We start from the raw sequence: 12,458 nt of genomic DNA, 5'->3' as shown, positions 1-12,458 counted from the left end.
TCAACTATGGTGGGGGAGACAGGTGACCTCCATCTTTGTGAGGGGGGAAACGGACAGCCGTCGCCATCTTTGCGGGGGCGGGGGGTGGAAATTGTGCCGCCGCCATCTTTGTAAGGGGCAGAGAAACGGGGAGAAGGGATTGACCGCCATCTTTGTGAGAGGTAAATGTTTTATGAGGAGGTGGAGGCGCTGCTGCCATTTTTGTACGAGATCACTGGACAGCCACCGTCACGTTTGCATGGGGAGACGCACCCAATGGCATCTTTGTGCCGGGCAAACGGGCGGCCGTAACGTTTACGATACGTAAATGGTATCGCCGCCAACTTTATGCTGTGGTGGGGGGCGGCGGGGAGGAAGAAGAAAATTGACTGTCGCCATCTTTGTGCGGGGCAATGTATGTGCGGGACAATGTATGCCCGCCATTGTTGTGCGGGACAATGTATGCCCGCCATTGTTGTGCGGGGCAAATGGGTGGCCGCCATGTTAGTGCAGGGCGACGCTGCCGCCATCTTTGTCAGAGGGGAAGGCAAAGCCACCAAGGTGTGTGGGCCCGGGCTCTTCTTCCCTTTGCGTCCATTCCAATCATACTCAACTCCATGAAGTCCAACTACATTATTTATAGATTTTAAAATCATTATCCTCGCCTATAAATGGCGCCTTTGTGCAGCAGGGTCAGTTGCACGTTGCTGGTGCAGAGGCAGAGCTCTGACAGGCGCCATAGAAATGCAAGTGTTCAAATTCCCTGTGTGTGTGTGTACAGGAGGCTGGGGAAATGAGATATAGAATGAAATATTTTTCTATTTATATATTTTTTATGATTGCAGAGTGTGTTTTCTCTCTCTCAGTTGCTCTTGTTTTTTTTTGGTACAGACAGGAGTCTGGAAGATGTCTGGACAGTACAGGTGTCCAGAATGTGGCTCCTCTCAGGTGGAAGAGGATTCCCATTACAGCCAGAACCACCTGGTGTGCACTGACTGTGGCTTCCTACTGACTGAGGGACTCCTCACAACCACACGCTCCGAGGAATCTTTCTCCCAAGGTACAGGAAAAAAACCCTCATTTCTCTTTGGAGTGACCCTTCTCCGAAATTACTGTGGTATTTCCTCTGGCTTCGACGGGGTGGCACAGTGGTTAGCACCGCTGCCTCACAGTGCCAGGGGACCAGGTTCGATTCCCGGCTTGGGATCACCGTCTGTGCGGAGTCTCCCCGTGTCTCCGCTGGGTGCTCCAGCTTCCTCCCACAGTCCGAAAGACGTACTGATTAGGTGCTAAATTCTCCTTCCGTGTAACCCGAACAGGTGCCGGAGTGTGGCGACGAGGGGATTTGCACAGTAACTTCATTGCATTAATGTAAACCCACTTGTGACACTAATAAATAAACTTAATGCATAAAAGTAGAACGTGTCCCAGAACTGGGTGTGCGCTGGCATCTTGTCATTATCACATCTCATGTCAGTGCCCCTGAACTTAGCTGGGATGTGGAAGATTTGCTCCTGTTTCTTTCTGCTCCTGGTTACTCACCATGGAAGGTATCTCTTGCCTCCATCTTGAGCTAACCTCCTGACGTGAAACCGGTAAGACTTGGGAAATGACTGGTACTGGTCCATCGTGTAGTTGCATTTTAAGATATACAGGATCTGTTCAGACCACCATTCATTTACAAGGTTTTGTGTGCATTTAGAGTTTTACTGCACAGGAAGAGGCCCTTTGGCCCATTACGTCCGTGCTGGCCATCAAATACCTATCTATTTTGACCCCATTTTCCAGCTCTTGGTCTGTATCCTTGTATGTTGTGGTGGCGTTTCAAGTGCCCGTTTAAAAACTTCTTAAATGTTGTGAGAGTTCCCTTTCAGGCAGTGAGTTCCAGATTCCCACCACCCTTTTGGGTTAAAAAGTTTTTCCTTGCATCTCCTTTAAACCTCCTGCCCTTAACTTTAAATCTGGTTATTGACTCCTCTGCTAAGGGGAAAAGTTTCTTCCTATTTTCTTTCTCTAACTGTTTTGCCACCCACTGGGTGGCACAGTGGTTAGCACGGCTGCCTCACAGCGCCAGGGACCCGGGTTCCATTCCTGGCTTGGATCACTGTCTATGCAGAGTTTGCACGTTCTCCCCGTGTCTATGTGGGTTTCCTCCGGGTGCCCCGGTTTCCTCCGTTTGGAAGACATGCTGGTTCGATGCATTGGCCATGCTAAATTCTCCCTCAGTGTACCCGAACAGGCGCCGGAGTGTGGCGACCAGGGGATTTTCACAGTAATTTTATGTAGTGTTAATGTAAGCCTACTTGTGACACTAATAAATAAACTACAACTTCAACTTCACGTTTTTAGGTGACCAGATCACCAACAACCTGTCCTGGTCCCCCCCCCCCCGCCATGCTGACACTATAGTTAAGAAAGCCCACCAACGCCTCTATTTTCTCAGAAGACTAAGGAAATCTGGCATGTCATCTACGACTCTGTCCAACATTTACAGATGCACCATAGAAAGCATTCTTTCTGGTTGTATCACCGCTTGGTATGGCTCCTGCTCTGACCAAGACGGCAAGGAACTACAAACGGTCGTGAATGTGGCCCAATCCATCACACAAACCAGCCTCCCATCCATTGACTCTGTCTACACTTCCCGCTGCCTTGGCAAAGCAGCCAGCATAATTAAGGACCCCACGCACCCCGGACATTCTCTCTTCCACCTTCTTCCTTCGGGGGAAAAAGATACAAAAGTCTGAGGACATGTACCAACCGACTCAAGAACAGCTTCTTCCCTGCCGCTGTCAGACTTTTGAATGGACCTACCTCGCATTAAGCTGATCTTTCTCTACACCCTAGCTATGACTGTAACACTACATTCTGCATTCTCTCGTTTCCTTCTCTATGAACGGTATGCTTTGTATAGCGCGCAAGAAACAATACTTTTCACTGTATGTTAATACATGTGACAATAATAAATCAAATCAAAAAAACCAAGTGCTGGAAAATGGGATTAGGCCTGTGGGGGTTAGTTTTTCAGCTGGCACAATGTCAGAGTGGCCACAATCTGTGCCGCAAATTCTGCTCTATTTTCTAAACATCTGGAAAGGAGGAAGGCTGGGGGAGTGGCAGTATGTGAATTGCTCCTGAGGAGAGCCAGCACAGACAGAATGGGTAACAGAGAAGATAAGAGGAGGCCATTCGGCCCTTCGAGCCTGCTCCGCCATTCATCACGATCATGGCTGATCGTCCAACTCAATCGCCTAATCCTGCTTCCTCCCCATAACCTTTGATCCCATTCGCCCCAAGTGCTATATCCAGCCGCCTCTTGAATACATTCAATGTTTTGGCATCAACTACTTCCTGTGGTAATGAATTCCACAGGCTCACCACTCTTTGGGTGAAGAAATGTCTCCTCACCTCCGTCCTAAATGGTCTACCCCGAATCCTCAGACTGTGACCCCTGGTTCTGGACTCCCCCACTATCGGGAACATCCTCCCTGCATCTACCCTGTCTAGTCCCGTTAGAATTTTATAAGTCTCTATGAGATTCCCCCTCATTCGTCGGAACTCCAGTGAAAACGATCCTAACCGAGTCAATCTCTCCTCATACATCAGTCCCGCCATCCCTGGAATCAGCCTGGTAAACCTTCGCTGCGCTCCCTCGAGAGGAAGAACATCCTTCCTCAGAAAAGGAGACCAAAACTGCACACAATATGAATGGCCTTCCGTGCTGTTGCGGTTCTATGAATGAGGCAGAAGATAGGCACAGGTAGGGAGCACGAGAGATGGCTTTTTGTCTCCTCTCTCGGGCAGGATTGCAAAATCCAAATGGATATTGCGGGGTGGAGGGAGGTGGGGTACATGTGGTTGTTTTGAGTGCTGTGCCTGTACAGCAGACACTACACACAACTTAAGTAGCGCAACCTGTCTCAATTTTAAACTGTACTGTTGGTAAATCTCTTTCAATCCCTTTCCACAGTGGTGAGATACAGCGAGAGCGCAGCAGAGGTGAAGAAGCCTTGTCGCAATCAGATCCAAGGTAAGATACTTGAATAATGAAGGCAGGAAATGCTGGAAGCAGAGTTGACATTCGGGTCAATGATAGAAACTAGAAGCAGGAGGAGGCCATTCCGCCCTTCGAGCCTGCTCCGCCATTCATTATGATCATGGCTGATCGTCCAACTCCGTCATCTGTTCCTGCTTTCCCCCCATATCCTAAGATCTCTGTAGCCCCAGAGCTATATCTGACTTCTTCTTGAAAACATGCAATGTTTTGGCCTCAACTACTTTCTGTGGTAGAGAGTTCCACAGATTCACCACTTCTGGGTGAAGAAATTTCTCCTCATCTCAGTTCTAAATGGTTTACCCTGTATCCTTAGACTATGACCCCTGGTTCTGGACACCCCCACCGTTGGGAACATTCTTTCTGCATCTACCCTGTATAGTCCTGTTAAATTTTCATAGGTTTATATCAGATTCCCCCCCCGCCATTCTAAATTGCAGCGAATATAATCCTAACTAACTCAATCTCTCCTCGTACGTCAGTCCCACCCAGGAATCAGCCTGGTAAACCTTCGCTGCGCTCCCTCTATAGCAAGAACATCCTTCCTCAGATAAAGAAACCAAAACTGCACACATTGTTCCAGGTGTGGCCTCACCAAGGCCCTGTACGATTGCAGCAAGACATTCCTGCTCCTGTACTCGAAACTTCTCGCTATGAAGGCCAACATAGCGAGGCCTTGTGGTATTATCACTCGACTATTAATCCAGAAACTCAGCTAATATTCTGGGGGACCCGGGTTCGAATCCCACCATGGCAGCTGGTGGAATTTGAATTCAGTAAAAAAAAATATCTGGAATTAAGAAACTGCTATTGGCCATGAAACCATTGTCGATTTGTCGGAAAAACCCATCTGGTTCACTCATGTCCTTTAGCGGAGGAAATCTGTGTCCTTACTTGGTCCAGAGCCACAGCAATGTGGTTGACTCTCAATTGCCCTCAGGCAAGTAGGGCGGTACCCCACAAGTCATTGGCTGCCGCTTGGAAAAAGACCAGTTTAATCCTACTGTTTGAGCGGGATCTTCTCGACCTGCCCGCCATGGGAATCGTAGCAGGCGGGACATGGATCGTGTTGACTTCGGGTGAGATTTTCTGGCCTTGAGGCAAGTGCGGCCGGAAGATTCTGCATTTTGTTTCCTGTCTGCCAACCAGTTTTGTATCCATCTCAATACAATAACCCCAATTCCATGCGCTTTAATTTTACATGTAAATCCCCTTACGTGGGACATTTGTCGAAAGTCTTCTGAAAGTCCAAATCACTCACATCCACTGGCTCCCCTCATCAACTCTACTAGTTACACCCCCCCCCAAGAACTCCAGTTGATTTGTCAAGCATGATTTCCCTTTTGTAAATTCTGCCACTGTTTTCCAAGTGCTCTGCCCTTAAATCTTTTATAATGGACTCTAGAATTTTCCCCACTACCAACGTCAGGCTGACTGGTTTATAATTCCGTTTTCTCTCTACCTCCCATTTTAAACGTTGGGCTTACATTTGCCACCCTCCAATCTGCAGGAACTGTTTCAGAGTCTAAAATCTTGGAAGATGACCACCAATGCATCCACTATTTCCAGGGCTACTTCCTTAAGTACTCTGCGATGTAGAGTATCAGGCCCAGGAGATTTATTGGCCTTCAATCCCATCAATTTCCCCAAAACCATTTCCCGACTAATACTGATTTCCTTCAGTGCGGCGCTCCCTCAGTGCTGACCCTCTGACAGTGCGGCACTCCCTCAGCACTGACCCTCTGACAGTGCAGCACTCCCTCAGCGCTGACCCTCTGACAGTGCGGCACTCCCTCAGCGCTGACCCTCTGACAGTGCGGCACTCCCTCAGTACTGACCCTCTGACAGTGCGGCACTCCCTCAGTACTGACCCTCTGACAGTGCGGCACTCCCTCAGTACTGACCCTCTGACAGTGCGGCGCTCCCTCAGTGCTGACCCTCTGACAGTGCAGCACTCCCTCAGTACTGACCCTCTGACAGTGCGGCACTCCCTCAGTTCTGACCCTCTGACAGTGCGGCACTCCCTCAGTACTGACCCTCTGACAGTGCGGCGCTCCCTCAGTGCTGACCCTCTGACAGTGCAGCACTCCCTCAGTACTGACCCTCTGACAGTGCGGCACTCCTTCAGTTCTGACCCTCTGACAGTGCGGCACTCCCTCAGTACTGACCCTCTGACAGTGCAGCACTCCCTCAGTACTGACCCTCTGACAGTGCAGCACTCCCTCAGTACTGACCCTCTGACAGTGCTGCACTCCCTCAGTACTGACCCTCTGACAGTGCAGCACTCCCTCAGTACTGACCCTCTGACAGTGCAGCACTCCCTCAGTACTGACCCTCTGACAGTGCTGCACTCTGCCGACCCTGCGGCAGGGCTGCATTCCCCCACTATTGCCTTGAATGCAAGCTGATATCATTTGTTCTACTACTGTTTTTAGTATCTTGTTGCCCGCAGCCATGTCCCTATCGTGATCCTCTCCTCTCAGTGACTCCGCTTGTCTCTCTGTCTCTCTCTCTCTCGCATCGCTCCCATCCCTCGCTCAGGTCAGAAGCGGGTCCACGACCTCTGCCGGATTCTCCGGGTGCGTCCAGTCGTGGAGGACACGGCCAGCGAACTCTACCTGAGGGCCTATGAGCATCAGAGCTTCCTACACGTCACTCTGGAGAAGAAGGAAGCCTTGGTGGGCTGCTGTGTTCACGTCTCCTGCCGCCAGCACAACTGGCCGCTGACCATGAGCACCGTCTGCTCGCTCCTCCATGTGGAGCCTGGTCTGTTCTCAGCAGTCTACCAGCAGCTGGTGAAAGAGCTCACCCTGGATATCCCCACTCTGAGCCTCCAGGACCTGGTGAAAACTCACTGTGATGGGTCAGTACATCCCCGCTTATTCTCACTGACCTCCCAGTGCACAACTCCCGTCTTCCTCCTTTAAACAGCTTCACTGCTTCCAGGGAGGTTAACTAAAGCAGCTTCACACTCAAAAGGGATCGCCACATGGGTGGCACGGTAATTAGCGCTGCTGCCTCACAGCGCCAGGGACCCGGGTTCAATTCCCGGCTTGGGTCACTGTCTGTGCGGAGTCTGCACGTTCTCCCCCGTGTCTGCGTGGGTTTCCTCCGGGTGCTCCGGTTTCCTCCCACAGTCCCAAAGATGTGCTGGTTCGGTGCTAAATTCTCCCTCAGTGTAACCCGAACAGGCACCAGAGTGTGGCAACTAGGGGATTTTCACAGTAACTTCATTGCAGTGTCAATGTAGCCATGATGTGGAGATGCCGGCATTGGACTGGGGTGGGCACAGTAAGAAGTCTCACAACACCAGCTTAAAAGTCCAACAGGTTTATTTGGAATCACGAGCTTTCGGAGCGCCGCTCCTTCATCAGGTGAGTGGTAACAAATAAATCACCTCACACTCATCTGATGAAGGAGCGGCGCTCCGAAAGCTCGTGATACCAAATAAGCCTGTTGGACTTGAATCTGGTGTTGTGAGACTTCTTACTGTGTTAATGTCAGCCTACTTGTGACGCTAATCAATAAACCTTAAACCAATTGGCATTCAGATGAAATGGGCTCTGAGCCCCCCACAGCTGAGGAGGCAGGTGTTGCAAGCTCTCAGGGCCCCTGGCATTGCCCACCCCCTCCTGGGTATTCTGTCCGAATCGCTAGCACCAATGTTTGTGAGCAGTGTGGTCCCTGCTTCTTGCATGCACCCTGACCACATTCAGGTTAGCTTCAGTAATATGTGGAATACTGGGGAAAAGGCGGTGTTGTCTCTAAGCTACATTCACAAAACTCAAATTAAACCGCCATTTAAAGCAACTCCTATCAGCAGGCGCTGCAAACATGGCATAGGTCAGATGGTGTCCGAATGAGAACTAGCTACTCGCCCTTCTATGCTGACCCCCTTGCTGTCGCCCACTGGCCTTTGACCTGGGTCACTGGTGGCCAGTCATCCTCTTGAACAACTGCAGTCCCTGTGGTGTAGGTACACCCACAGTGCTGTCAGGGAGGGAGTTCCCGGATTTTGACCCAGCGACAGTGAAGGAACGGCCGATATCTTTCCAAGTCGGGTTGGCGAGTGGCTCGGAGGGGAACTTGCAGGTGGTGGCGTTCCCCATGTGTCTGCTGCCCTTGTCCTTCTAGATGGGAGAGGTCGTGGGTTTGGAAGGTGCTATCTAAGGAACCTTGGCAAGTTGCTGCAGTGCATCTTGTAGATGGTACACACTGCTGCTACTGAGCGTCGGTGGTGGAGGGAGTGAGTGTTTGTGGATGGGGTGCCAATCAAGCGGGGCTGCTTTGTCCTGGATGATGTCGAGCTTCTTGAGTGATGTTGGAGCCGCACCCATCCAGGCAAGTGGGGAGTATTCCATCACACTCCTGACTGGTGGACAGGCTTTGAAAGGTCAGGAAGTCAGTTACTCGCTGCAGGATTCCCAGCCTTTGACCTGCTATTGTAGCAAATTAATGTATATGCCTGGGTCCAGTTCAGTTTCTGGTCAATGGTAACCCTCAGGATGTTGATAGTGGGGGTGATTCAGCGATGCCATTGAATGACAAGGGGTGATGGTTAGATCCTTTCTTGTTGGAGATGGCATTTGTGTGGCATGGACGTTACTTGTCACTCATCAGCCCGAGCATGATTACTGTCCGGGTCTTGCTCTGTATGGACCTGGTGTCTGAGGATTCGCAAATGGTGCTGAACATGGTGCAATCAGTAGCGAACATCCCCACTTCTGACCATTGATGGAAGGTTATTGATGAAGCAGCTGAAGGAGGTTGGGCCTAGGACCGAGGCCCTGAGGAACTCCTGCAGTGATGTCCTGGAGCTGAGCTGATTGACCTCCAACCACAACCACCTTCTTTTGTGTTGGGTATGAGTCCGGCCAGCGCAGTGCGTTGCCCCCCCCTCGCACTGGCTCAGCCAGCACAGCGTGTTGCCACCCCCTCCCCCGGCTCGGCCAGCACAGCGCATTCTCCCCCCCCCCCCTCGCACTGGCTCGGCCAGCACAGCGTATTGCCACCCCCTCCCCCGGCTCGGCCAGCACAGCGCATTCTCCCCCCCCCGCCGCCGCCGCACTGGCTCGGCCAGCACAGCGTGTTGCCACCCCCGGCTCGGCCAGCGCAGTGCGTTTCCCACCCCACCCCCCCTCTGGCTCGGCCAGCGCAGCGCGTTGCCCCCGCTATGTCCCCCCTCCCCTTCGGCTCGGCTAGCCCAACGCGGTGCACCCAACCACCCCCCCCCCCCCCCCCCCCACTGGCTCGGCTAGCCCAGCGCGTCCCCCCTCTCCCCCCCCCCACCCCTAGCGCATTCTCCCTGATTCCCAGCGCGTTTAGTTTTGCTACAGTAAGAAGTCTCTCAACGCCAGGTTAAAGTCCAACAGGTTTATTTGGAATCACGAGCTTTCGGAGAGCCGCCCCTTCATCAGGTGAGTGCTGATGTGAGAAGGAGCGGCGCTCTGATAACTCATGATTCCAAATAAACCTGTTGGACTTTAACCTGGTGTTGTGAGACTTCTTACTGTCCAACGCCGGCATCTCCACATCTTAATTCTGCTCAGGCTCCTTGATGCCACCCTGTCAAATGCTGTCTTGACATCAAGAATAGCCATTCCCATCGCATCTCTGGAATTCAGATCTTGTCCACGTTTGGGCCAAGGGTGTGATGAGATCGGGGCCCAATGGCGTTGGTGGAACCCAAACTGAGCGTCAGTGAGCAGCTTGCTGCTGTGTGTGAGACAGTGAGGGGTGTCGGGATCTCCAGTGCCCACTGCCACTCTGATTTTCTTCCCCTCCCTGCCCCCTCTTCGCAGGTTCAGTTTGTTCCAGAATTCTGCCTCAGTCCCGGCCGTGTTTTTGGAGGATAAAGACAAGCTGGTGAACCGTGCCCTGCAGCTTGTGGAGCTGGCCAGTGAGACGTGGCTGGTGACTGGGAGACACCCTGTGCCCATCATCACGGCGGCCGCTTACCTGGCCTGGCAGTCTCTGCAGCCCGGGCACCGTCTGAAGTGCAGCCTGGGGAGGTTCTGCAAGCTGGCGGGGGTCAGGCAGCCCCCGCCCGCCTCACAGCGGGTCAAGGAGATGGTTGGCATTCTAATCAGGCTGGCATCGCAGCTAGCGTGGCTGTCATCTCAGCGGATCGATGCCAAGACTGTGGTGAAGTACACCAATGACATTCTCCGCCATCGGGCCCTATTACTCCGACAGACGCTAAGCCTCGCCTGGGCAGAGAACGCCAGCGGGCAGACTGACCCCAGCGAAGGAACCAGGACAGAAACGGACAGGGAGGCGGAGGGCGAGGCAAGTGGGGAGACCGGGCCCCCTCTTCAGAACCAGCCGAGCCCAAACGGGGACAGGCCGAGGCACAAACACGCAGCGCCGATCTTCCTCCCTCCGTGCCTCACGCAAAGCAAGAGGAGGAAAGCCTGCCCGGAAGCAGAGGGCAGCCGAGGCAGCAAGCCGATCACAGGAGAGGAGGAGATATCGGACAGTGAAATCGAGCAGTACCTGAGGACGCCCGAGGAGGTGGCAGCCTTCCGGGAAGCACGTGCTGTTCTGTGAATGGTTCCCTGGGGACTATCGCTTACTCAATGCTGCTTACTGTAGGGATCCACTGTCCTGCTGGGGGAAGGGAGGAGGGCTGGGGTAGGTGCCTGCTTCTGGCTTCCCTTTGTAGATGTTCCTGTCTCGAAAGGATCGCGAGGGTACCTCACCGTGTAACACCAAGCACTGAGGGTACTTCACCATGTAACGCCAAGGGTACCTTGCCGTGTAATACCAAGTGCTGAGAATATCTCACCGTATAGCACCGAGGGAACCTCGCCACGTAACACCAAGCACCGAGGGAACCTCGCCGCGTAACACCAAGCACCGAGGGAACCTCGCCGCGTAACACCAAGCACCGAGGGAACCTCGCCGCCTAACACCAAGCGCCGAGGGAACCTCGCCGCGTCACACCAAGCGCCGAGGGAACCTCGCCGCGTCACACCAAGCGCCGAGGGAACCTCGCCGCGTCACACCAAGCGCCGAGGGAGCCTCGCCGCGTAACACCAAGCGCCGAGGGAGCCTCGCCGCGTAACACCAAGCGCCGAGGGAACCTCGCCGCGTAACACCAAGCGCCGAGGGAACCTCGCCGCGTAACACCAAGCGCCGAGGGAACCTCGCCGCGTAACACCAAGCGCCGAGGGAACCTCGCCGCGTAACACCAAGCGCCGAGGGAACCTCGCCGCGTAACACCAAGCGCCGAGGGAACCTCGCCGCGTAACACCAAGCGCCGAGGGAACCTCGCCGCGTAACACCAAGCGCCGAGGGAACCTCGCCGCGTAACACCAAGCGCCGAGGGAACCTCGCCGCGTAACACCAAGCGCCGAGGGAACCTCGCCGCGTAACACCAAGCGCCGAGGGAACCTCGCCGCGTAACACCAAGCGCCGAGGGAACCTCGCCGCGTAACACCAAGCGCCGAGGGAACCTCGCCGCGTAACACCAAGCGCCGAGGGAACCTCGCCGCGTAACACCAAGCGCCGAGGGAACCTCGCCGCGTAACACCAAGCGCCGAGGGAACCTCGCCGCGTAACACCAAGCGCCGAGGGAACCTCGCCGCGTAACACCAAGCGCCGAGGGAACCTCGCCGCGTAACACCAAGCGCCGAGGGAACCTCGCCGCGTAACACCAAGCGCCGAGGGAACCTCGCCGCGTAACACCAAGCGCCGAGGGTCAGTTGACTTTATGCACACTAAACGTTCTCAAAGCTGCTCCCACGTAGCGTTACTGGATTATGATCAGGAGCCCATGTCCTCCTTACCAACCTCTCTCCCATACACAGGATGTGGAGAGCAGATATACCCAGGCTACTGTGACTGAGATCAAACACATTGACTGAGCTGCCATGTTGCCTGAGGAGGAGGCCATTCAGTCCCTCCAGCCTGCACCCCCGCCCCCCAGTCATGGCTGATCTATACTTGAATTCCACTTGCCTGACCAATCTGAGTGTTAATTATGTAAAGCGTTTTGTCCGAGAGAATGCTGTTGGTATCTTTGTGCAATGAAAGGTATGATTATAATGATGTGCAGAAGCCTGTTAATAAAGGCCTTGGATTCTGAAGCAGTGACACTGCTGCCCATGACCACGTGTCTCAGTCTCATTTTCAGGAGAGCAGAGCCTGCGTTCTCCTACACTTCTATTTCTCTGATCGATCAGCCTTACTCCAGGACTCAGTGGAGTCGACAGTAACTGCCACGCGCCTCCAGACTGACCGACAGGAATTCGAGGCTGATTAGAGTCTGTTCTCTGCATTGGGTCTTATTTATTCAACGCCCAGTGGGACTGTGAAGCATTTAAATAAAAAAACAATCTGTTTTCATGATGTTTGATCATTGTCACCCTCTGTCCTGCCTCAGTGCTCCCCCCCCCCCCCCCCCCCCTCGCCCCACGACAGG

General features: G+C 53.4%; 1 protein-coding gene across 6 annotated transcripts in view; it reads left to right on the top strand.

Annotated features, from left to right (window-relative positions):
• The window catches only part of brf2 (BRF2 general transcription factor IIIB subunit), a 76,355-nt gene extending 63,971 nt beyond the window's left edge, over positions 1–12,384 (top strand). For 2 of the 6 annotated variants that reach the window (XM_078206581.1, XM_078206584.1), the window contains exons 2-5: positions 871–1,039; positions 3,950–4,009; positions 6,575–6,896; positions 9,835–12,378. In XM_078206581.1, the coding sequence (XP_078062707.1) occupies positions 886–1,039; positions 3,950–4,009; positions 6,575–6,896; positions 9,835–10,582 (1,284 nt within the window). In that variant the 5' untranslated portion in view covers positions 871–885 and the 3' untranslated portion in view covers positions 10,583–12,378. Of the gene's footprint in view, positions 1–129; positions 395–504; positions 726–870; positions 1,040–3,949; positions 4,010–6,574; positions 6,897–9,834 lie in introns of those variants that run through there. The other 4 variants (XM_078206582.1, XM_078206578.1, XM_078206580.1 and 1 more) reach the window with 4 other exon arrangements.
• The last annotated feature ends 74 nt before the right edge of the window (positions 12,385–12,458 follow it).

The sequence above is a fragment of the Mustelus asterias genome, unplaced genomic scaffold (assembly GCF_964213995.1).
Source record: "Mustelus asterias unplaced genomic scaffold, sMusAst1.hap1.1 HAP1_SCAFFOLD_1637, whole genome shotgun sequence".
Lineage (NCBI taxonomy): Eukaryota > Metazoa > Chordata > Chondrichthyes > Carcharhiniformes > Triakidae > Mustelus > Mustelus asterias.
Note: the sequence above shows the minus strand (reverse complement) of the source record. Positions and strands in the feature narration are given on the sequence as shown.